This window comes from Poecilia latipinna, unplaced genomic scaffold (assembly GCF_001443285.1).
Source record: "Poecilia latipinna isolate Pla-1442-1.1 unplaced genomic scaffold, P_latipinna-1.0 Scaffold338, whole genome shotgun sequence".
Taxonomy (NCBI): Eukaryota; Metazoa; Chordata; class Actinopteri; order Cyprinodontiformes; family Poeciliidae; genus Poecilia; species Poecilia latipinna.
In genome coordinates this window covers 258898-280641 of record NW_015112954.1, presented here as the reverse complement: position 1 = coordinate 280641, position 21744 = coordinate 258898, and the positions used below count along the sequence as shown (strand labels likewise).

The window sequence follows — 21744 nt, the reverse complement described above, 5'->3', positions numbered from 1 at the left end:
GCGCAGACGCAGACTGTGAGCACAGCAAGCTACATAACGTTAGCGGATAGTTTAACAACACTCACCAGCTTTCTGCCTGAAAAAAGTCTTTATTTTGTTTCTACCATGAAAGATGTCAGCGGGTACCTCAAACAACAACAGAGCAGCAGCTCCACGCCAGAGATGGCGGCGGAGTGGCACGGTTTGGAGGATTTCTACAACAAAAGGTAAAAAGTTAGCTGTTAGCTTAGCTTCCGTTAGCTTCCCCATTGATTCTAAACGGCACGCTGAGTCATTGAGCTAACGATAGCTAACTAAAAACAATACTAAAAGCTTATTCTAATGGTTTATGTGAACACGTAATCGGACTATATCATAATGAGGAGGTTTTATTTAAGTTCAGTATGTGAAATATGTACTACTTGCTGACAGACAATTTTGTTTAGAGACTTCATAGTTCATTTTTATGTTTTAGGTCATTTATTTATTTAAAATGTCTTCCAGTCTGAGTTTTAAACGTTCTTTGGAAATTCAAAGTTATTGATCCTGGAGAGTATGATTATTTTTTATCACATTAATTTATTACATAATTTATCGTCCAAAATGTATTATTGTGATGCTGTGTTGTGATCCATAGCAGCCACTATTTATTGACCAGAAATTGCAAAGACGTGTTTGGATGCAGCATTTTATGCATTCAAACCCCGTTTGGTCATTTGAAAGGACATTCACTGCATTTGTGCACACTCGTTTAAATTATTGCAGTATTAAACAGTGAGTTTACTTCTGGGTTAAAGCAGACTGATTATTTTTTTAACTGCCAAAATTTTCTTTTTAATTTATTTCATGATTATTAAATTTTTACTTCCTTTTTTAAAAAAAAAATATTTAGAATTCTTTTTCCGTTTTTTATATCTATATATTTTTTATATATCAATGATTATAATCAATTTACTAAGACCCTCCTTTTTATTATTGTAATATTTTTAACATCATTTTTAAACATACTGGGGTTTTTTTTACTTATTTTTTTTCTTTTAAAAAATATAATTCATGCTTTAAGTTTTTATTTGCATAATTATATTTTTAAAAAGATTTATATATATATATATATATATATATGAATTCTTGATATAGAGATGATTATAACCTTTTTCTATGCAAACCCTTAATGTAAATGTAAACAATTTCATATGATTGTAATTGCAAATTTATAAAGTGAAGTTGAGATTTGAGGGTAGAAAGTTTTGGTATTTAAAAGCATTAAATAGAGTTACAGTCATATTTACAGTCTCTGCCACTGATCTGCAACAGGTTTGTGCATTTCTCTGGGTTTTATTGGTGATTTTGTTTTTACTTTTTGCAGATTATGGCATCAGTTGACATTGAAGCTGACAGACTTTGTCAAAGATCCTTTCTTCAAAACGGGAGACGGCCTCATACAGGTAAATCCCGACTCTCACTGAGGCATACAGAGTCTGTTCCTCAAACTACTGCAGGAACCACAAACTGAGGTTTTAATCTAAATTATTTTTGTTGTAGCTGTATGAAAACTTCATCAGTGACTTCGAACACAGAATCAACCCCCTGTCTCTGGTAGAAATCATTCTTTATGTCGCCAGGCAGATGCCAGGTGAGAACCAGAGGACGGATTTTCTTCAAATGTTTTATTCTCATTTCTTTTTGCGTTTATTGAGATGTTTTCTTCTGGTTTCCAGATCCTAAAGATGCCATCACTTTTCTGGAGAAGACCAAAGAGAAGGTCAGTTATACCTCTGATTATTTTTTTCCTGTTAATTTTACCAATCAGTGTTAATGATCGCTCCAGCCGTGTGTTCGTACGATCCAGGTGAAAAGCAGCGAAGAAGCTGTGATTCTCTGCAAGACGTCCATCGGCAGCCTGAAGCTGGAGATCAGCGACCTTCCTGCCACCAAGGTGAGCCAGATTTAAAACGCTCCGAGGCGCGATTCTGAAAACTGAACTGATTCGTTAATGTAGATCAGGTTAAAATGGGTCACAGCTCATCAAGAGATCAGTTCAGTCAGAAACGTCACAATAAAACAGAAACTTAAACCTTTGCTAAAACTAGAAAAACACAATATGTTAGCAGTAGCATCAGTGTCAGCCATTTTTAACCCGTCAGTTCAACAGATCAGTCATCCTAAAATTGAACAAATGAAATGTGATGGGGAAAAATAAGAACGAGTAAAAAATAAGAGAGAGAGACAGAGGGTGGGAGGAGGGGAAAAAACATGAGAAATGCAAAATTAATCTATAAAACAGCAAGAGAAAATCGCTAACAAATGAGTGAAAGATGAGAAAATGTAAAATAGAGAAAAAAACAGAAAATGATAAACAAAAGGAAAGAAGAAAAATATTAAACGGGAAAAGTTAGGGGGAGTAAATTAAGATAAAAAAGAAAAAATGTTGAAAATGAATAAAATGAGACCGTTGTTTTTTTTAAAGAAAAATGTAAAAATGAATAAAAGGAAAAAACCATAAAAAAATATATATCAAAGGAAAAATGTGTGCAAATGGATAAATGAAAAAACTGCAAAAAATAAATAAAAGAAAATAAATGAGAGAAAAATTTGTGAGAAAATAATAGAAAGGGTAACACTTTATTTGAAGGGGGGGTGAATAAGACTGTCATGACACTGTCATAAACATGACATAACACCTGTCATGAACATCAATAAGTCTTATGAATATTTATGACTGTTGTCATAAAGCGTCATTCGGTAAATTATGACACTTTTAATACAAAGTTGACATTATTCAAAATGTCTTTGTTATGACAACTTGACATTAACCAGGAAATCATTACTGTTTAAATTTTACCTTTAATAACATAAAGTTACCTCATTTTTAAAGTGCAATCAGTAATACTTTTATAACAAATTTATGTCAGTAATGATTTCTTATATATATATATATATATATATATATATATATGAAACAAAATAAAAGGAAAAAAATGAATAAAATTAAAGACCAATAAGGAATAAAAACTAACTGAGAAGTGAATGGAAGGGATGAGGAAGATGGTCTGTGTTTGCTGATCCTTCCATCTCTTCGTTCTCCGCCTCCAGAAAATCATCGAGGAGGTTGAGGAAATGCTGAATAACTTACCCGGCGTCACGTCGGTCCACGGACGGTTCTACGACCTCTCCAGCAAGTATTACCGCATCATCGGGAACCACGCCGCCTACTACAAGGACGCGCTGCGCTACCTGGGCTGCGTGGACATCAAAGACCTTCCAGGTGAAAAACGGTAACCATGGCAACAGCAGCTGAAGCTGAGAAAACCGTCTCTGACTCACTTCCCGTCCACAGAAACAGAGAAGCAGGAGAGAGCGTTCACCCTGGGCCTGGCCGGACTCCTGGGCGAGGGAGTTTACAACTTCGGAGAGCTGGTGGGGTCTCCTCTGAAAACCGATGATATTGTTCGGCTCCACAGGCGGGACTCTGACTGTCTTGCTGTTTGCTCTACAGCTGATGCATCCGGTGCTGGAGTCCCTGAGGAACACAGACAAGCAGTGGCTCATTGACACGTTATACGCCTTCAACGCCGGGAACGTGGAGAAGTTCCAGGGCTTCAAGTCTGCATGGGGGCAGCAGGTGGAGTGCCAGCCAAACGCTCTTTATTTAAAAACTATGACTTTATGTTAACGATTCCACTGATTCCACACTGAAACCTCCAAATTTGCATCAAAGTATGTTTCCCTTCATTTAAAAATGTAAATCAAAGCACATTCTGGACATATAGACAAAAAAACTCCCTTAGTGACTCAATTCTTCATTTCCAAGAGAAATAAAGTGTAATTTATGTCTTTTAAACCTGAAAAGCAGCCAATAGATTTTTCTTTACTGATAGCTGATCAATTTTGCATCAATATATTTCTCTCTTACCGCCCACAGCCCGACCTTGCAGCTCATGAACCTAAACTGATGCAGAAGATCCAGCTGCTCTGTGTGATGGAGGTGGGTTGGTTTTTTTCACTTCCTGTTTGATCAGATCAGACTATGACTGTAAAGGTCTTTAAAGTGTGTCTATAAAGTATACAAATTAGCATCCTAACCCCTCAGGTCAGATGCAGTTCACTTGAATTTCAGGATGATGGCCATTTTTCAAGATGGCCGCCGTTTTTGAGCCTTTTAAACCAGTTTCTGCCATAAACTGTTACCCGTTTCTTGACTTTGCTTTTTTTTTTGATTAGCTTTGACTAATTGTTTATGTTTAGTGTTTGCATTTGCTAATTTTTTGTGTTTCGGGGTTAGCATTAGCTTCTGCTCATTTTTTTGTTCCCATTTAGGTTCTGGTGTGGGCATGTGAACGGTTTTGCTGGGATATTTCGTCATAATGGGTGTTTGTGTTTTTCCAGATGACGTTCACTCGTCCTGCGAATCACCGGCAGCTCACCTTCACAGAAATCGCTCAGAGCGCAAAGATCCCCGTCAACGAGGTTAGCTAGCTGGGTTCCTGCAGCTTAGCTACCACTGACCTGCTGGGCGGCTGACGTTTCTGTTGCTCCTGCAGGTGGAGCTGCTGGTGATGAAGGCGCTGTCTGTGGGCCTGATCAAAGGGAACATTGACGAGGTGGACCAGAAGGTCCAGATGACCTGGGTGCAGCCCAGAGTTCTGGACCTGCAGCAGGTTGGAGCTCGATTTCAGAACCTCAAACCTCCTCCTGATTTAAACATAAAATAACCCATAAACCGCCGGTTTCTGCTTCAGATTAAAGGCATGAAGGACCGTTTGGACTCGTGGTGCGGCGACGTTAAGGACATGACGGTTCTGGTGGAGCAGCAGGCTCACGACATCCTCACCTGAGCAGGTGTCTCCATCGCGTCGCAGAGGGGAGAATATCACCAACATTTCTTTGTCCTTTTTTTTACTGGATGTTCTTTCTTCTGTTACCCTCACTGTTTATCATTTATGTTGTAACATCATCCCCAGAAAAAGACCCAAACTGTAAAAAATACAAATAAAACATGTATAAAAATGATTCTTCCCTTTAATTTCTTAGTTTTGTACAACGGAGTATTAGGGCCAAAATAAATAAAGAATAAAGTCAGAATATTACAACTTATTGTCATAATATTCTGACTTAATTCTGTAATATGACTATTTTCAAAAAATATTTTATATTCATTACTCTATTTTTGTATTATTTTGACTATTCTCTTAACATTCTGACCTTATTTTCATATTACAACTTTATTCACATTACTGCAACTTTATTCTTCTAATGAGTTTATTCTTGTAATATTCTGAATTCTGGTAATTTTATGATTTTACTCCTGAAATATAACTTTATGCTCATATTATTACAACTTTATTCACATATTTCAACTTTTTCCATAAACTAATTCTCATAATATTCAGACTATTTTCCAAATATAACTGTATACCTATATTATTTTGACTTTATTCTCATAGTATTTTAATCTAAAAATACAACTATAATATAGTTCTATTAATTTTTAAACAAATAAATTTTAGTGTTTTGGTTTACAACTCAGCAGACTTACTCATTTTCAGCCTCGCCAACTGGCAAAACTAAAAATTTCTTTACTAAATTGTTTTTTACGTATGAAATTACACAGGGAGATTTATGAATTAAAATGTTTTATCCAAATTATCATATAAATATTTGTGACTTATTTATTGAACGGAATAACTTCGTTAAAAACAAAAACAGCTTGTTTTAGTTTAGTCTGCCGGTTGTTTTAAACGCAGAGGGGAACAGATGAAACACCTGAACAGGTGACGAAGCTGTAAGGTGATGAAAGGTTTCACCTTTAATCACAAACCTTCCTGACACATTTAGCGGCGGTAGCAGCAGATTTTTTTTTTATCATAAACTTGTCTCGGTTTTGCTGCAGCTGCTGCTAAAAGACAAAATTAAAATTCAGTGAGAAATCAAACTCCTCGTGATGTGAAGGAAGTGACGTCATTGCCGTTATTCATTTAGCCTTTTAAATAAAAAAGTAACGTTGTTTTAACCTCTCTCCTGTTTCTGGAGGTTTGTTTGTTTTAATTTTCTACACCTGAAGCTCATTAGCAGCTCAGCTGAGGCTGGACTCCCTCACTTTGCATCGTTATCTTTATTTTTCACTCTTCACGGCTCAACAAATCATCCAACTCATCCAAAAAACAGATTTTTTTCAATAAGGTGGCGAACAGAAAAAGAAAAAGGATCAATGAGTGAAACTACAACGGAGTATTAAATGATGAGAATAACATTGTAAAATTATGAGCACTCAAAAACTGAGGTAAAACGAGAAGAAGAGTATATTGTAAAGTTATACTTTGGTTTTATAAGTAAGAAAATAATCTTTTAACGCCAGGTTAATGATAATGTATTATTATCAAAATGATAATATTCTAATGCTGATGTCTTTGCTACAACTTTATTCGGGTGATTTTACGATTTTATTCTTATACTATTATGACTTTTTTATTACTTCGGCTTTATTGTGGTAATAAAAATTGTAATTTTATTCTCTAATTACAACTTTATTCTGATACTTTTACCACTTTATTCTCTAAATATTATGACTTTATCCGAGAGCCATCTTATGGAGAGCCATTTCAGCCAAAATTAAATAAATAAATGGCTCTCCATAGACTTTATTATGGTCATTTTCTTACTTTATTCTCATAAAGTTTCTTACTTTATTCTCACTGTTGCTGCACAGTGCTGCAGTTGGTAGAGCTGTTGCCTTGCAGCAAGAAAGTCCTGGGTTCAATTCCCAGCCCCAGTCATGTTCTCATGTTCTCCCTGTGCATGGTGGGTTCTCTCTGGGTACTCACATGACTGTCAGGTTAATTGGTTTCTCCAAATTGTCCCTAGGTGTGAGTGTGTGTGCATGGTTGTGTGTCTCTGTATTGCCCTGCGGCAGACTGGCTACCTGTCCAGGTGACGCCGCCTCTCGCCAGGAACATTAGCTGGAGAGGCACCAGCAGCCGTTCCGGGTATACAGAAAATGGATGGATGTTCTCATGTTACTTATATTTTTTCTGGTAATTTTATGACTAGTTTTGGTAGTTGTACGAGAATAATTGAGAATACACTATGAGTATCATACCATTATAACTGTAATTCTCATAACAGTACTTTATCCTCATATTATTACGACTTTATTCTGGTAATTTCATTATTTTATTCTCGTAATTTAATTGTTTTTGTAAACCTGGACCTAATTCTCGGTCGTGACTAAACTCCAGTTATCAGGAAAACAGATTGCTGAGTGACCAGACTTGCGGGCTGGGATGAAGAGGAGGAAGAGGAGGAGGAGTGAAATGAGGCTGGATAATTAGGAGAAGCAGCCTGTATCCCCAAAGGAAAAGAGCAGCGAGCTCCGTACATGCAGCTATTTGCACCATCCCTCTGTCTCTATCTCTTTAAGAGCCACCAGGAGGAGTGTGTGTGTCGGTGTGTGTGTTGGTGTGTGTGTGTTGGTGGGGGAGGGGTATCGGCTGGGGTGGAACAGTCCTGTAATGAGCAGATTTTACAGAGCCAGCGACAGAAAGGCCTTCAAACCAGCGGGAGCTAGCTGGGATTTTACAACAACATTCAGGATTTTTGGGAAACACGACGAAGAGGAGGAAGAGGAGGAGGAAGAGGAGGAGGAGAAAGAGCCGCCGCACCTGCATCCTCATCCTCACCATCCGAGAGATTAGGATGAGTCTGTTTGTGATGGATGAGAGTCTCTGAGGCCACTGTGTTGCTGTGTGTGCGTGTCGGTGAGTTTAATGGCGCTCCCGCATCCCGCATCCCGCATCCCGGCCCCGCATCCCGCTCGGTGCGGCAGGGAGGTGAAGATGCTCTAATATCGGAGTGAGGTGGCTCGGTTTGAACGCCTATAGGCCTCGCTTGTCTGGAGGAGCAGGAAGGTGGAGGAGGAAGAAGAGGAGGAGGAGGAAGAGGAGGAGGAAGAGGCATGCAGGGAGCCTTCATCTCTCCGCCGAGTCCTGGGTGTTTCCACACCTGATAGTCCGGTAGGCTCGGCTCGGTTCGGGACCAAAACTGGAACATTTCTAATATTTTTCAGCGGCTGCGGTTCGTTTTCAGGCTGAGCAACCTGTTCCCCTCCTCGCCGGTGGGGGCGCCGCACCAAGAATCACTGAGGGAAACGACCCGAAGAAGAAGCTGAGCGCAACTTCCTTCTACAGGAAATGTAAACAACAATGGAGTTTCGTCAGATTTTAGCGGTTAAAGGATTTCTCTTTTGCCTTTAGCCTATACCCAGGAGCCATTTCTCTGGCTAGCGCTAGGCTAACGCGTTTGTTTTGGTTGTATTTACCCAGAATGCTCCGCGCTATAGTTCATTTCAGGTCTCCGGTCTGCTTGGCATTCACATATGCATTCGATCAGCACCAGAGTTCACTTCAACCGAACTGAGATCTAGGTTTTTAGGCGATCTAGACCGAAGCAAGACCGAAGTTTTTACGGTGGACTAAAGTTCATTTAAACAGAAGTTTTTAGGCGGACTAGAATTCACATAACTGAACCTAGACCAAAGTTTGTAGGCGGACTAGTTTTTTTTTCTCTCCCCTGTTTTGGTCCACTTAGGCATTCACACCTCCACAAAGTGAACCTTCTACAGCTGGATTAAAGTGGACTAAACACCCTGAAACTGCTTTTACATCCTGAGCCTCAAGAAGGCCAGTTCTTGAGGCTCCTGCTGTCTGATCCACACCTCTTTGCAAATTCCCTCTGACTGAAGCAGTCGCTCCAGCTTTTCCTCACGTTCTACGTTTTTGCCTAAACCTGTTTCATGCATGTCCACTGGAGGCAGGTTTGACTTTGATGATGGGGGGTCGTACTGCGGGGGGTGGGAGCAGGGCAAGGCCCACGGCCGGGGGGTTTGCACGGGGCCCCAGGGTCAGGGCGAGTATGCCGGCGCCTGGAGCCACGGCTTTGAAGTGCTGGGCGTCTACACCTGGCCCAGCGGGAACAACTACCAGGGCACCTGGGCACAGGGCAAGCGGCACGGCGTCGGCGTGGAGAGCAAGGGCCGCTGGGAGTACAGGGGGGAGTGGACCCAGGGCTTCAAGGGTCGCTACGGACAGCTGGAGAGCACGGCCAGCGGGGCCCGCTACGAGGGGACGTGGAGCAACGGGCTGCAGGACGGCTACGGCACGGAGACATATTCAGACGGAGGTAAGGGTTGCACCTGTGGGACGATGTATGGGGTCACAGAGGATAGAAGAGGCTTCAGTTTCCAGGTTTGACCGATTCCGGTTTGTTGTTTTAGGGAAGCGAGAAAATATTAAAGAGGCAGTTTTATGTCAAGTTAACTTTTTTAGTTTTAATGTCATTCCCTCATTTCAAACATACCTGGAGCGTTGCCATGATTCTTTCATGCATGTTTGAGAAAGCCTTTAATCACCATGGCAACCATTAGCTGTGCAAAACGCCTGGGTGGACCTAGCCCTGCCTTCGAGACTTAACTCCTCCCCCACTCAGCTCCTTCAGACTAGCCAGCAGCAACTAGCAAACATCTGGTGGAGCTGCAGAGCTCATTACAGGAGCTACATCTCAGAGCAACACAGGTAAAAATGTTGTTAAAGGTTAATAGAGGAGCCATGTTGGGATGACTTCCTGAAGGAGTTTTTAAAGACCCAATTTCAAAGGTGTGAAAATACAAATTCAAATTTTGTTGTAAGTCACATTTGATGTATTCAGCATTTTTATAACAACTGAAGGTAACATAGATACTTGATTGTGCTATAAAGTGGCACAATATGCCTGGAAAATACAGAATACTGCCCCTTTAACAAATTTGCACCAATCAGGGATTTTAAAGTCATTTCTAGTTTTGACCGACTCTGGTTTGTTTTTTTTAAGGACTGAGACCCTTAAGGAGAAAATATTAACATATTTGCAATGGGCCAATAAAAACTTTACTTTTATGACCAGATCAATTTTTTTTTTTTTTACCAATTTAATTGTTTTTCCAAATTAAAAAACAAGTGAAGTTGAGATACACCCATCAGACTTATTCTGGCTGAAACTGGCTTTCCAGTTTTGACCCATTCCAAACTATTATTTTCATCACTTTGAAACATGAATATGAAAATATGAACATATTTTTATCAATCAAGTTTTCTGGACTGATATCTATCTTCCTTTTTTTGTACAATTAAAAAAAAGATTAAATAAAATTAAGGATTGTGACACAACAAAACCCCCTGAAGCATATGAATTCAGTGCATGTGGAAGTGACCTACATGTTATTTATGTAGCCTTCTTTGGAGATGTGCTACAGCAGCAGCAGCAGCAGCAGCAGAGTAAGCAAGTCGCTCCACTTTCAGAGTGTTGAAACATTTTTTTAACCAGACCAACGTTCTGCCGTAGAAATATACAGAAAACTCCTGAAATTCAGTCCAAACCTTCAGGAATGCGGGTCCTGGGCTTGTGGGACTCCGGGTTCTGGTTCTTGCAGGCCAAAAACCAAATGTGATGTGATATAATGTGATTTAATGTATTAACTACTCAATAATAAATTAAGCATAAACTATTGTAACTAAACAAATAATTTTGTAGGAATGGAATCGCAGAGCCAAAACTTCAAATGATTTTTGCACTCAGGCGTTTTGTACAGCTGAATGGTTGCCATGGAGATTAAAGGATTTCTGAGCATGTATGACAGAATTAAAGCAACGCTCCAGGTAAGTTTTGATGAGCGAATAATGTTAAAACATGATGCAAAGCTCAAAAAGTTGATTTTACATAATCCTGTCCCTTTAAATGAAAGGAATGCTCATTATTTTGAGCTCAATTGAAGAAAACAGAAAAACATTTTGCTTATTCTCAGAGATAAAAACAAAATCCAGGTCAGTCCTGCTGCTTTTAGCAATTAAAATCAGATTTGGGTGCAGCAAGTTGTACATTAGAGTATAAGTCAATAGATGTGGCACTAGTTGCCATGACAACAGAACAAAACCAGAAATTTTGGAAAAGATGGCCACTTTGTATTGCAGCTAACATCTTTGTAAGTAGGTTTTACTTTTAAAGTTTAGTTTTTTCTAGTTGATTTAATTCATTCTTGAATTGTGATTGATTGAGGCCACACACACTCAGTCCAAGGTCCATGAATGGCCCCTGCTCCCCACTTTGAGAACCGTTGTTCTAAATAATGAGTATAAAGTTGTAATATTTCCAGAATAAAGTTGTAATTTAATATAATGAAGTAGTAACTCCAACACTGTCATGGTGTGTGGTTGTTGGTGGTGGTGAGAGAGACGCCGGGAATCCCAGGTAGTCATGATAAGAGATAATTTAATGATGAACCAGGAGGGACAACAGAAAATCACAGGCAGCACAGGAACAGACACAGACGTGAGACATGACGAGACACGACGACGATCCGACAAAGAACACTGACAACAGGTGGGACTAAATACACTGGGAGGGTAATCACAGGAACGACACACAGCTGGGATCAATCAAGACAGACTCAGGGGAAAACAGGACTAGACAGACAGAAACTACACAGATCCTAACAAACACGAAATCTAAAAACTAAATAAGATGAGGAATGTTGAGCATTTTCCCTCATTTACATTAAATGCCTAAAAACTAAGCTCTCCTGATTTTGTTTTCTTTTAACATTCAGTAAAAATCAGATAAATATTTGATTCATGATGCTTAAATAGTATTACCTGTGTAATTTTCTGTTGGAATCAAAATGTTAACCTCAATTAAACAACATGCAGCACATTTTATGTTTTATTTTGAGAAGAAAATCAAAATGGAAACAGCCAAAATCAGAAACGGCAAGTGAGAAAAAATTACATTGGATATAAAAAGTGTGATCGGTGCATCTGTGCTTTAGTTATTCAGTTCGTTGTGTTTGTTTTTGTACTCGATAGTGTAAGAAAACTTCTCAAATTCACCTCTGACTTCTACTTTTTTCGAACGCAGCACAAAAATATGCAAAATTACTTCTTAAAATTGTTAAGTAAAATGAGAAAAAAATGTTGAAACAACTATAAAACCAGCCAAAAATGCAAAGTACGGTAATGAAGATACCAAGAAGGAAACAAAATGATGCGATAAGAGATTAAAAATACCGAGAAAAGCAAAAGAAAACGTCTCAGATTATCAGAAAACAATAAAAACAGGATAACATTAGAAACCTTCTGTTTCATCCCTCTGGTTTAAACGTTTCACAGCACATCATCGCTCCTGTCCCTCCTGTCCCTGCGCCCTGCGATGCGAGGTCGCCATGGTAACGAGGAGACAGCGGGTCAGCGTGTCACAGAGACGCCGCTGCTCCCTGATTGGCCCTCTCCTGCGTTTTGTTTCGTTTTTGTCTCCAGACGTCTGGGGGTTGTAATGTATGCCGGACGGGGCAGAGGCTGCGCCTCGTTGATCTGAATCAGATTGAGATTAAATTACGCTGGTTTTCACCCCAGCTGCAGGTTTAAAAACAAAACAACTTTTAAAGCAGCGGCACTTAAAAACAATTTTTATGTTTTCCCGCCTCATATGCCGGTAGACTGAGACAGCGTGTTGGAGCCACTGTAGATAGAAAATGAAAGCGCAGTAAGTCTCCCCCCAAAATGTTTCTAGAAAAAGAGGAAATTAGAGTTTGAAAAGTTAAAAATGTCTGCCAAAAAACTTAATCTGAGAAACTTTCAACAAAAAACAAGGAAATTTCTGAGTTCCAGAAGTTGAAAATTTGAAACTTTTGAAACTCAGAAAATTTCCAAAAACCAAAAGTTTTCTATTTTGAAAAAAATTCCATCTTTTTTAGAAACTTTTTGAGATAAATGAAAAAATTTATCTCCAATTCTCTTTTGTCTTTGATAAAAAACCAGGAGCCATTTTTTCCGCTAATGCTCGGCCTTTGGTTGCCATTTCATTCATACATTTATAAATGTCAAATTTCCAAACTAAATACTTAATTAGCAAGCAAAATATTTAGCTTACAGACTCTATGTTTAACTTGTTACTTAAATGTTTAGTTAGGAAGCTAAACATATATTTTTCCCAAATAAAAAATATTTTTACGCACTTTAAAAGAAAACGGGTCCAATATGTACCAGATCTGTTGAATCAAGTTTGGTCCAAATTCATTCAAATCAATTCAATTTCAGTCTCATTATTAGGAAAAAAAGTAAATTATGAAAATGTTGAAATTTGCATGAAGTTTTGGGTTCAGAAGGGACAAAAGGAATTATTACAGGGAGTTGACTTCAAAATAAACTAAAAGTAACTTACGGAGCAAGAAACATTAAAAAATAAAGGGTTTTTTTGCAGACTAAATATTCAAACAGTTAATCAAAAGAATTGCCCAATCAGCTCTGATCTCAGTCTTTTTGGCTGATTGATTAGTTTTAGCTCTGAGTCAGGTGGAGCTGAAGTCACAGTTCCTGAAGGAAGAGGCGTCAGACGCTGAAATGGGTCTGAAAAAACGAACTTCATCAGCAGGAGCCGAAGTGAGTTTAACTGACAGGCTGAGAGTTTAACGCCACTTCCTGTCCAGAAACATCAAAACCTGGAGAATGAAAACAGAAACTCATCTGGAGACGGTCAGAGGCTCATGAGGGGGAGGAAGGCGGAAACGTTTTCAACTTCTGTCATTTCAGCTTTTATGACAGTTTAACGGCATATTAGGGCCATTGTAGATAGAACAAAGGTACATTTCTGACAAAAAAATATGAAACTTTGACAATCTCAGAAATATTGTGAGATTAAAAGCCAAAGATTTTTTTTCTTTCTACTTTCTTTTTGTTGGTTTCAAAGCCGCGGTCCAGCTCTGGCTTGCGGAGCTCTTGCCTACCAAGATGGCGGCTCAGTCTTGTGGGAACTATGTATTTCATGGTTAATGGAGACATGGTGACGTGTTGTGGCCTGAAACTGACTTGTTTTTGTCTCAGGAACCTATCAGGGTCAGTGGCTGGCCGGGATGCGCCATGGTTACGGCGTCCGGCAGAGCGTCCCGTACGGCATGGCCGCCGTCATCCTCTTCCCTCTGAGGACTTCCATAAACTCCCTCCGCTCCGAGCACAGCCACGGGCCGCCGGCCGCCCTGGAGGACGGCGTCGCCACCACGCCCACGGACGGCGTGGTGGCCGGGCTGGCGGGGAGCCCGGTGGGCCGAGGCGGGTTCGCCCTGACGACGCCGAGCGAAGCGGACCGGCAGCGCAAGAGGAAGGGTCGGTTCCGGCAATCCATCCTGAGTGGGCTGAAGCTGCGGCGGTCCGAGTCCAAAAGCTCCCTGGCCAGCCAGCTGAGCAAGCAGAGCTCGTTCTGCAGCGAGGCCGGCATGAGCACGGTCAGCTCGGCCGCCTCCGACATCCACTCCAACGCCAGCGAGAGCGAGCAGGGCGCCCCGGTGGACGCCACAGTCACCGAGATGTACGCCGGGGAGTGGCGCAGCGACCAGCGGGCCGGCTGGGGCGTGAGCCGGCGCTCCGACGGGCTGCACTACGCCGGGGAGTGGGGCGCCAACAAGCGGCACGGCTACGGCTGCACCACGTTCCCCGACGGCACCAAGGAGGAAGGGAAATACAAGCAGAACATCCTGGTGAGCGGGAAGCGGAAGAACCTGATCCCACTGAGGGCCAGCAAGATCCGGGAGAAGGTGGATCGGGCGGTGGAGGCTGCCGAGAAGGCCGCTGAGATCGCCAAGCAGAAGGCCGAGATCGCCATGTCACGGTAAGACGGAACCAAATACCCCAGAACTACAGAAACATTCATGTCTGGATCAAGCAGAACCAGATGCCTCAGGTCTTCTGGTTGTGGTTCTGAATGCAGAGCAGAACCAGAACATGGAGAAGCAGCATTCAGCTTCTATACACCACAAATCTGGAACAAACTTCCAGAAAACTGCAGAACAGCCGAAACACTGGGCTCCTTTAAATCCAGAGTAAAAACCCGGCTGGTTGGAGTTGCTTTTGAAAGTCATAGATGACAAAATTACATTTTACTGCTTTACTGTGAGCCGATTTTATTACTCTGTATTTCTGTGTTTTTATTGTGTAAAGCACTTTGAACTGTCTAGTTATAAATGTTTAGCTTGCAAACTAAATATTTAGTTCATGTGCAATTTTGTTTAATCACTGCTCTGGATATGTTCTTTCTGAAAATTGCTTTTTAATTGATTCTATGTACTTAATTTAATGATTAATCAATTACTAATTTAGTTGACGATTTTAATAATCAATTCATAGCGATTAATTGTTTCAGCCCTCTTCCTGTCTCCTTGTCTTAATCTGCTAGTACGATTACCGGATAAAATACGGGTTATAAGAACGTCTGGTCCAAAAAGCTGATGATAAATAACAGAGCGTGACACTGGAGGAGCTGACCTCTATTCCTGTGTCTGCCTGTCTGGGTCAGGATGAGCCACGCGCGCGGGAAGGCGGAGGCCGCTGAAAGGGTGGCGCAGAAGGCCATGGAGGAGTGCCGACTGGCCCGGATAACTGCCAAAGAGCTCTCGCCCTCCTTTCATATCTACGGCAACGGTGAGAAACCAAACGCAGCTGAACCAGCGCCGGTTCCTTCATGCATCAGAACTACTGCAGTAACCTGCACCCTAAACATCTTAAGGAATTAAATTCAAGCAAAATGCATTTTTGGTTATAACTCTGACTGCTGGATGCCAGAAAACTGCTTTAAATAGGATCCACAGTGTGTGAATAGTAAAGGATGATCAGGAGTCAGTGGAGTTCAAACATTTCGCTGAGTCGCCGTTTGAGGCAAATTTGAGTCAAGAAGGTAAAGAAGTGAAATCAGTAATTTGTTGAATCATGTTTTATTTTAATTTCAAATTTATAGTTACATGCTCAACTTGTTCATTTAGTTGGAGCTACTAAATATTTAGTTTGGGGCTAAATATTCAGCTTGCTAAATAAATATATAGATTCAAACTAATAATTTGGACTAAATTATTTGCTCTAAATTAATACTTAGCAGCTCCAAACTAGATATTTAGTTAGCAAACTAAATATTAAGCTTTCTAAGTAAATATTTAGCTCAAAACAAAATATTTATTATCTCCAAACTAAATATTTATTTAGCAAGCAAATTATTTAGGCACAAACTAAATATTTAGCTTAAAAGCTAAATAGTTAGCTTGCTAACTAAATCTTTAGCATGGAGCTACAAATTTAGCTTGCTAAATAAATATATAGTTCCAAACTAAATGTTTAGTAAGCAAGCTAAATATTTAGTTTGAAGTGTTTCCCCACAAACTACCGACAGCATTTAAGCTAATTGCAGGTTAAATGCTTCTGTTAGCATTTCAGCTAACTGTAGCATTGATAGCATTGATGCTAATTTTAGCTTTCACAATATTGCTTGTATAATGAATGGAGTAAGTCCATGTTAGTCAACATGTTGGTGTTACCCCACATGCTACTGGCTATGTTTTAGCTAACCTTAGCATTGATCTGAATTTCTACTGACACTTTGGCTGGCCTCTTTTAAATTTCTTGAGAAATTTAGCAGTTTGCTGTTACGATCCTATAAATATCAGTAGCATAAGGTTCATTTTGTTGCAGCTCATCGCCTCTTTGCTTCCCTGCATGCCAGTAGCACTCAAACACCTTCTCTCTGTGGGTTTCGCTGTGGATCTTCGCCAAATTAATTCACCGGTCCCACTCTCCTGCTCTCCTAGGGCTCGAATGTCAGACACTCAAACACCAGGACGCCAAGGACAAAGACCACGAGGTCATCTCCACGGGAACAGACAGTCCAGAGCTGTGCACTCCGGACACCACGCCGCCTGTAACAACACCTGATCTCAGCCCCGTGCTGAGCGTCCCCACCTCGCCCCCTCGCAGCCCGCAGAAGCACGTCCACCGGCCCAGAAACGCCTGCTTCATGCGGCAGAGTGCAGTGGACGATCAGGGCGGGGCTGAAATTCAGGTGTTGGTAGAGGGGCGTGGGGTGGACCTGCCGAGGCCCGGCGCCAACAGTTGGACCGACGACGCGTACGCGGAGCGGGGAGGCAGCAGCCGCTCAACCACGCCGTCTCTCCTGGAGGAGCAGGAGACCCAGATCAACGGCCACGAGCAAGCCCCTCTGCCCAATCACAAACCCCGGGAGAAACCCTCATCCAATCACAAGTCGCGGGACTACCGGACGTGGGAGCACTCCCTGCCCAACCAGAAGCCGTCCAAGCATGCCAGCTCCAATCACAAGTCGAGGGAGTACTCGTCGTCCAATCACAAGACATGGGATCATTCCTCCACCAATCACAAGGCCTGTGAGCACGCCTCTTCCAACTACAAGCCGCAGGTCCACATCTTATCCAATCACAAGGCCTTCGAACACAACATATCCAATCACAAGACTTCTGAGCATGCTTCTTCCAATCACAAGCCCCAGGACTATATGTCCTCCAATCACCACGCAAAGGACCACGTTTCTTCCAGCGCCAACGCCCGAGAGCATGTCTACTCCAACCACCATCCGAAGCAGCACAACCCCTCCAACCACAAGCTGACGGAGCACGCCGTCATCGACCAGCGGCTGGACGGCCTCGGCGGGGGGTGGGCGGCCGAAAGCACGCTGCGCTGGAGCCCCACCCACTCCCGCCTCACAGAGCAGGACGAGGAGCGGATGAACGACTACACCGTCGACATGAGGCTGCACTGTCCGGAGTCGCCGGCGCCCAAGAACAACCGGCTGCGGTCGCGGGGCCTTCGGCCGGTCCGGGAGGGTTCAACGGACTCTGTGCAGATGCTGGACAACCTGAATGTGGCGCCGGAGCTGGAGGAGTGGCCGCTGAACAGGGACCTCACCCTCTCCCCGCCCCTAAAGTCTCAGCCCATCACTCTGGAGCAGGAAGGAGAGCATCTGGCTCTCAAATCAAACTCAGTGAGTCCACTTCCCTCAGGTTAACGCCAGACCTGCTGGGTTTTATTGAGAGCCACCGCCTGTCAGCTGTTAGATTAGTTCAGCAGCCATTTTCTTAAGAACTACACTTTTCTATTGCATCAAGATGGCCGACCTTCTTTCCATCATGGGCTAAATTATCCACTTGTTGAATTAATTTTTTACTAGCTGCATTATCCAGCTGCATTTTAAGGCCATTGAAGATAGAAAAAATATATATATTTCTGCCAAAAATCTGAAGTTTTCGATTTCACAACCTTCAAAATTTCAATTTTTTTTCTTAAAAATTTCTAAGATTAATCTCAATATTTGAGTTATTTCTCACAAATTTTCAACTTTTTGAACTCAGAAACTGCCTTGTTTTCTTTTTTTAGAAAATATTTGATTTTTCCTCAAAATAAAAAACCAAACATGCAGCGTGGATTATAGATAATCTACAATTTCAATCCTCGAGAGCCACCGCCCTGCAACTTTTAGGTTAATCAATTAAGCAGCCATTTTCTTTAGAACCTTATTTCTGTTTCTAGAAACTGTAACAACAATATTTATTCTGTTAAATCCCAGTAACAAGGTGAACTAATTGTTTCTTCTTCTCTTGTTTTGTCTTTTAGGGCTCCAGCTCTATTCTGGTGGTTTTGGTCATTTTACTCAATATTGGAGTAGCCATTCTTTTCATCCACTTCTTTATTTAAACATTATGCAGTTATAATCTAAGATTTATTGATGACTACGGTATATTATATTACTAACTGAGACGGACCGGACGCAGCAGAGCCTTTCTATCGTTGGTCTCTCCCCGTTTCGGTTTTCTCCTCCCTGTTTTTTCCAGACGCTTGTTTTGAGCTTGCAAACACGAGGAGGAAGACGCTTTTTGAGTCAACAGAGCAGCTTTAATAACCGGGACCTGCATGGGTGTCCATCGCCGACGGACTCAAGGTGGCGCCGGTCTACACAGAATATAGCAACCCTTGTTTCCTGGTTACCATGACGATCGTGCTAGCCAAGAGCATGGCTCACTCTCCATCCTTTAACCCCTTCCTCCCCTCTCCAGTCTATCGGCACTATGCGCTACGTACAAAACTATGCTGCAAGAGTAGATCCATTTTAAAGGGCTCTGTCATCATCTTTTTGTTTTCAGCCGTTGCATGAGGCTGTTTCTATCCCTTTAAATCGACTCGGTTCCACCCTCCCCTCATTTCATCTGTCATTCGCGTTTTGATTCCCCGAATCGGACGCAAGCACACGCCTGAATTTACAATAAAGGATAAAAGTGGGTGGGATTTATACTTCCAAACACACACACCGACACACACACACACACACACTGACGCACACACACATGCATCAGCACGCAGAGAATAAAGTAACCGAGGAGGTTTCAGCCCCTTTGTACAGCCTGGAGACTGTTATGTTATAACCACTAATTCTAATATATATGTCGATGTGTCATTATTATCCGACTTTGTTACTTTTTGCAGTTTGCAAGACAGAGAGAATGCTGAGTGCCTCGTATTTATTCATTCCCCCTCTGAGATGTTAATTTCTAACCGGACCGTGATTTAAAACAAACAAAAAAACAAAACAAAACAAAAAAAACACTAAATGTGGGCGGGGCTTAGAGGAGAGCTCCGCCTCCCATCTTTATCCTAAAATGGCATGCACTGTTTTGTCTCTCTCTCCTCGCCACTCCCCTCCTCTTTTTGGACCAGTCACGCCGTGTCATTTTCAGACACACTCTGGTCCGGATGAGATTTATATGTATTCATTTTAATTATATATTTATTTATTTATTTACTTCCTTCCAGCATGTTTGTTTAGCCTGCTCAATCTGGTGTCGGTCTGTGAGCTGCTGCCCTCTCGGCGGGGCAGGGCTGGGCGCGGAGGGCGGTGTAAAATAAACGCTAGCTTTTACCTCTCAGCGGGAACCGAGACGTCCCCAAGTTTCTGAATGATATGAAGAACAAACTCTGCTACTGTATGTTTTATACTTCGCACCCGGTGGCATCATCATGTTGTGACATCATTGCATGCCCGAGCATGCTCTTTCTTACTCTTTGGTTTATGAGGTTGTTTCAAAGTCAACGTGGAGAAAATAATATAATGTTTGAAATTAACAGGCTTGGTGTGGTTATTGTTTCAGTCTGATATACTTCAGCTTTCAAAAAGTCCCAGACGAGCCCCCAATTCTGCTATTTACTATACCAATGAAAGCTAATGCTAAAGTGCTATGCTATGCTAAGCTTGTGCGCACAGCTCGCTAAAAAGTTACTTGTACTTATCCTAAAGCATCAGCTCTGCTAACACGAAAGCACTATACCAGCACAGTATTTAGTGAAAGCTAATGCTAAAGCACTAACTTCATATAAAATAATATCTGCCCTTGAAAGACAATTTTGACATCATTTACATGTTCTTGTCCCGGACGAGCCCCCGATTCTTCTGCTCTACACAGAAGAGAGCAGAAGAGAGTGTGTGAAGCTCACACACCCAGTGAAGCTCAGACAGGGGAAAAATATTAATCATAGCTTTTCAAAAACAAACAGCTAACACAAAATCAATCCAACTTTAGCTAATCTGAAGTGCTGGCATGATTTCCCCCGTTTTACTGATCTTTTCAGTTTTTGTCAGTGAAATGATCACTAGCAAAAGCTAACTAAAAGCTAAAAGTTAATTGTGCTAATCTTAAAGCATCAGCTCTGCTAATTCTGAAGCACTGTGGTAACACAGTATATAACGGAAGCTGAGGCTAACGCAGAATACCCTTTTTAACTTGACGAGTAAAGGCTTCACAAATCCCAAACTGAAATAAAAGCTTAACATTTTTAAACACACTCCAAAAAAGTCTGAGCTGTTTCTACTTGAAAATCTAAAAGTAAAGTGAAATCCTCAAAGAAATGGGACAGAAACCCAAACTAAATAGAAATTTTACAACTTTATTAGGTATTTTTGACTTTTTTGCACCATTTCTATTTCTTTTGCTACAAGATTATTTCAAAACCAACAGCAGCAAACCTTAATAATTGAGAGAGGAAAACATGTTGTTATATCATTCATATACACTGCTCAGAAAAATAAAGGGAACACTCAAATAACACATCCTAGATCTGAATGAATGAAATATTCTCATTGAATACTTTGTTCTGTACAAAGTTGAATGTGCTGACAACAAAATCACACAAAAATCATCAATGGAAATCAAATTTATTAACCAATGGAGGCCTGGATTTGGAGCCACACACAAAATGAAAGTGAAATGTTCCCTTTATTTTTTTGAGCAGTATATATATCTTAGTAATAAAAGATCCTTCAGGAACCTGTCTGTCATGATCAATTATTAGCTACCAAACAAATCACATCATAATAACAAATAATCCATTTTATTTTAAGGGATGTTACAAAGTTGTACAAAACAAAATGGGAGTTAAAATAAAACATACAGGAAAAATAATACAGTAAATCATAAATAAAAACTAACTACTTACACCTGAGTTTTCAGGAGTTTTAAGGATGATTTAAAGGAACAGAAAGCAGTGTTGAACCCATAGGACCACTAGTGTGCAAGATTGATTTATCTGAGCATATTTACACTGTAAAAAGTAACTGAAGGTTCAGTTACCAGAAGTTTTAGAACATAATTTACTCCACATGGAGAACAAAAATATGGATGTAAATCATCTAATTTACTAGGTTTTTCCATGTTTAGAAAAGGCAGGATAGGTTATAAGTGGTGCCATGCCACACTTTTCAGATCTTCATTCATAATAAGGTTTGCAAATAATGTTCCATTTTTCTTCCACTTCTCCATTATGCACCACCTTGTTTTGGTCTTAAGTATAAAAGTCCAGTGAGGTACATCAAAGTTTGTGGTTTTAACTTGACAAAATGTGACAAAGTTCA

At 41.0% G+C, this 21744-nt stretch overlaps 2 protein-coding genes across 2 annotated transcripts; both read left to right on the top strand.

Moving 5' to 3' along the window:
* The first annotated feature begins 8 nt into the window (after positions 1 to 8).
* On the top strand, positions 9 to 4989 carry psmd13 (proteasome 26S subunit, non-ATPase 13). The gene is made up of 12 exons (XM_015035547.1): positions 9 to 206; positions 1346 to 1424; positions 1522 to 1612; positions 1698 to 1741; positions 1829 to 1915; positions 3073 to 3244; positions 3317 to 3396; positions 3476 to 3601; positions 3902 to 3964; positions 4366 to 4446; positions 4521 to 4637; positions 4719 to 4989. The coding sequence occupies exons 1-12, from the start codon at positions 106 to 108 to the stop codon at positions 4812 to 4814; spliced, it is 1137 nt and encodes a 378-aa protein (XP_014891033.1). The 5' UTR covers positions 9 to 105; the 3' UTR covers positions 4815 to 4989.
* Positions 4990 to 7314: 2325 nt separating this feature from the next.
* jph3a (junctophilin 3a) lies at positions 7315 to 19961 on the top strand. Its single transcript, XM_015035539.1, has 5 exons — positions 7315 to 9153; positions 13881 to 14661; positions 15346 to 15470; positions 16625 to 17829; positions 18459 to 19961. Exons 1-5 carry the CDS (start codon positions 8772 to 8774, stop codon positions 18537 to 18539), a joined length of 2574 nt encoding a protein of 857 aa, XP_014891025.1. The 5' UTR covers positions 7315 to 8771; the 3' UTR covers positions 18540 to 19961.
* The last annotated feature ends 1783 nt before the right edge of the window (positions 19962 to 21744 follow it).

Bases quoted from the DNA above. Each gene is read 5' to 3' on its own strand.
- psmd13 (XM_015035547.1), top strand. From the start codon at position 106: ATGAAAGATGTCAGCGGGTACCTCAAACAACAACAGAGCAGCAGCTCC. The intron at 1,613-1,697 runs GTGAGAACCAGA...TCTGGTTTCCAG, and splicing joins TGTCGCCAGGCAGATGCCAG to ATCCTAAAGATGCCATCACT. The intron at 4,447-4,520 runs GTTAGCTAGCTG...TTGCTCCTGCAG, and splicing joins CAAAGATCCCCGTCAACGAG to GTGGAGCTGCTGGTGATGAA.
- jph3a (XM_015035539.1), top strand. From the start codon at position 8,772: ATGTCCACTGGAGGCAGGTTTGACTTTGATGATGGGGGGTCGTACTGC. The intron at 14,662-15,345 runs GTAAGACGGAAC...TGTCTGGGTCAG, and splicing joins GCCGAGATCGCCATGTCACG to GATGAGCCACGCGCGCGGGA. The intron at 17,830-18,458 runs GTGAGTCCACTT...TTTGTCTTTTAG, and splicing joins TGGCTCTCAAATCAAACTCA to GGCTCCAGCTCTATTCTGGT.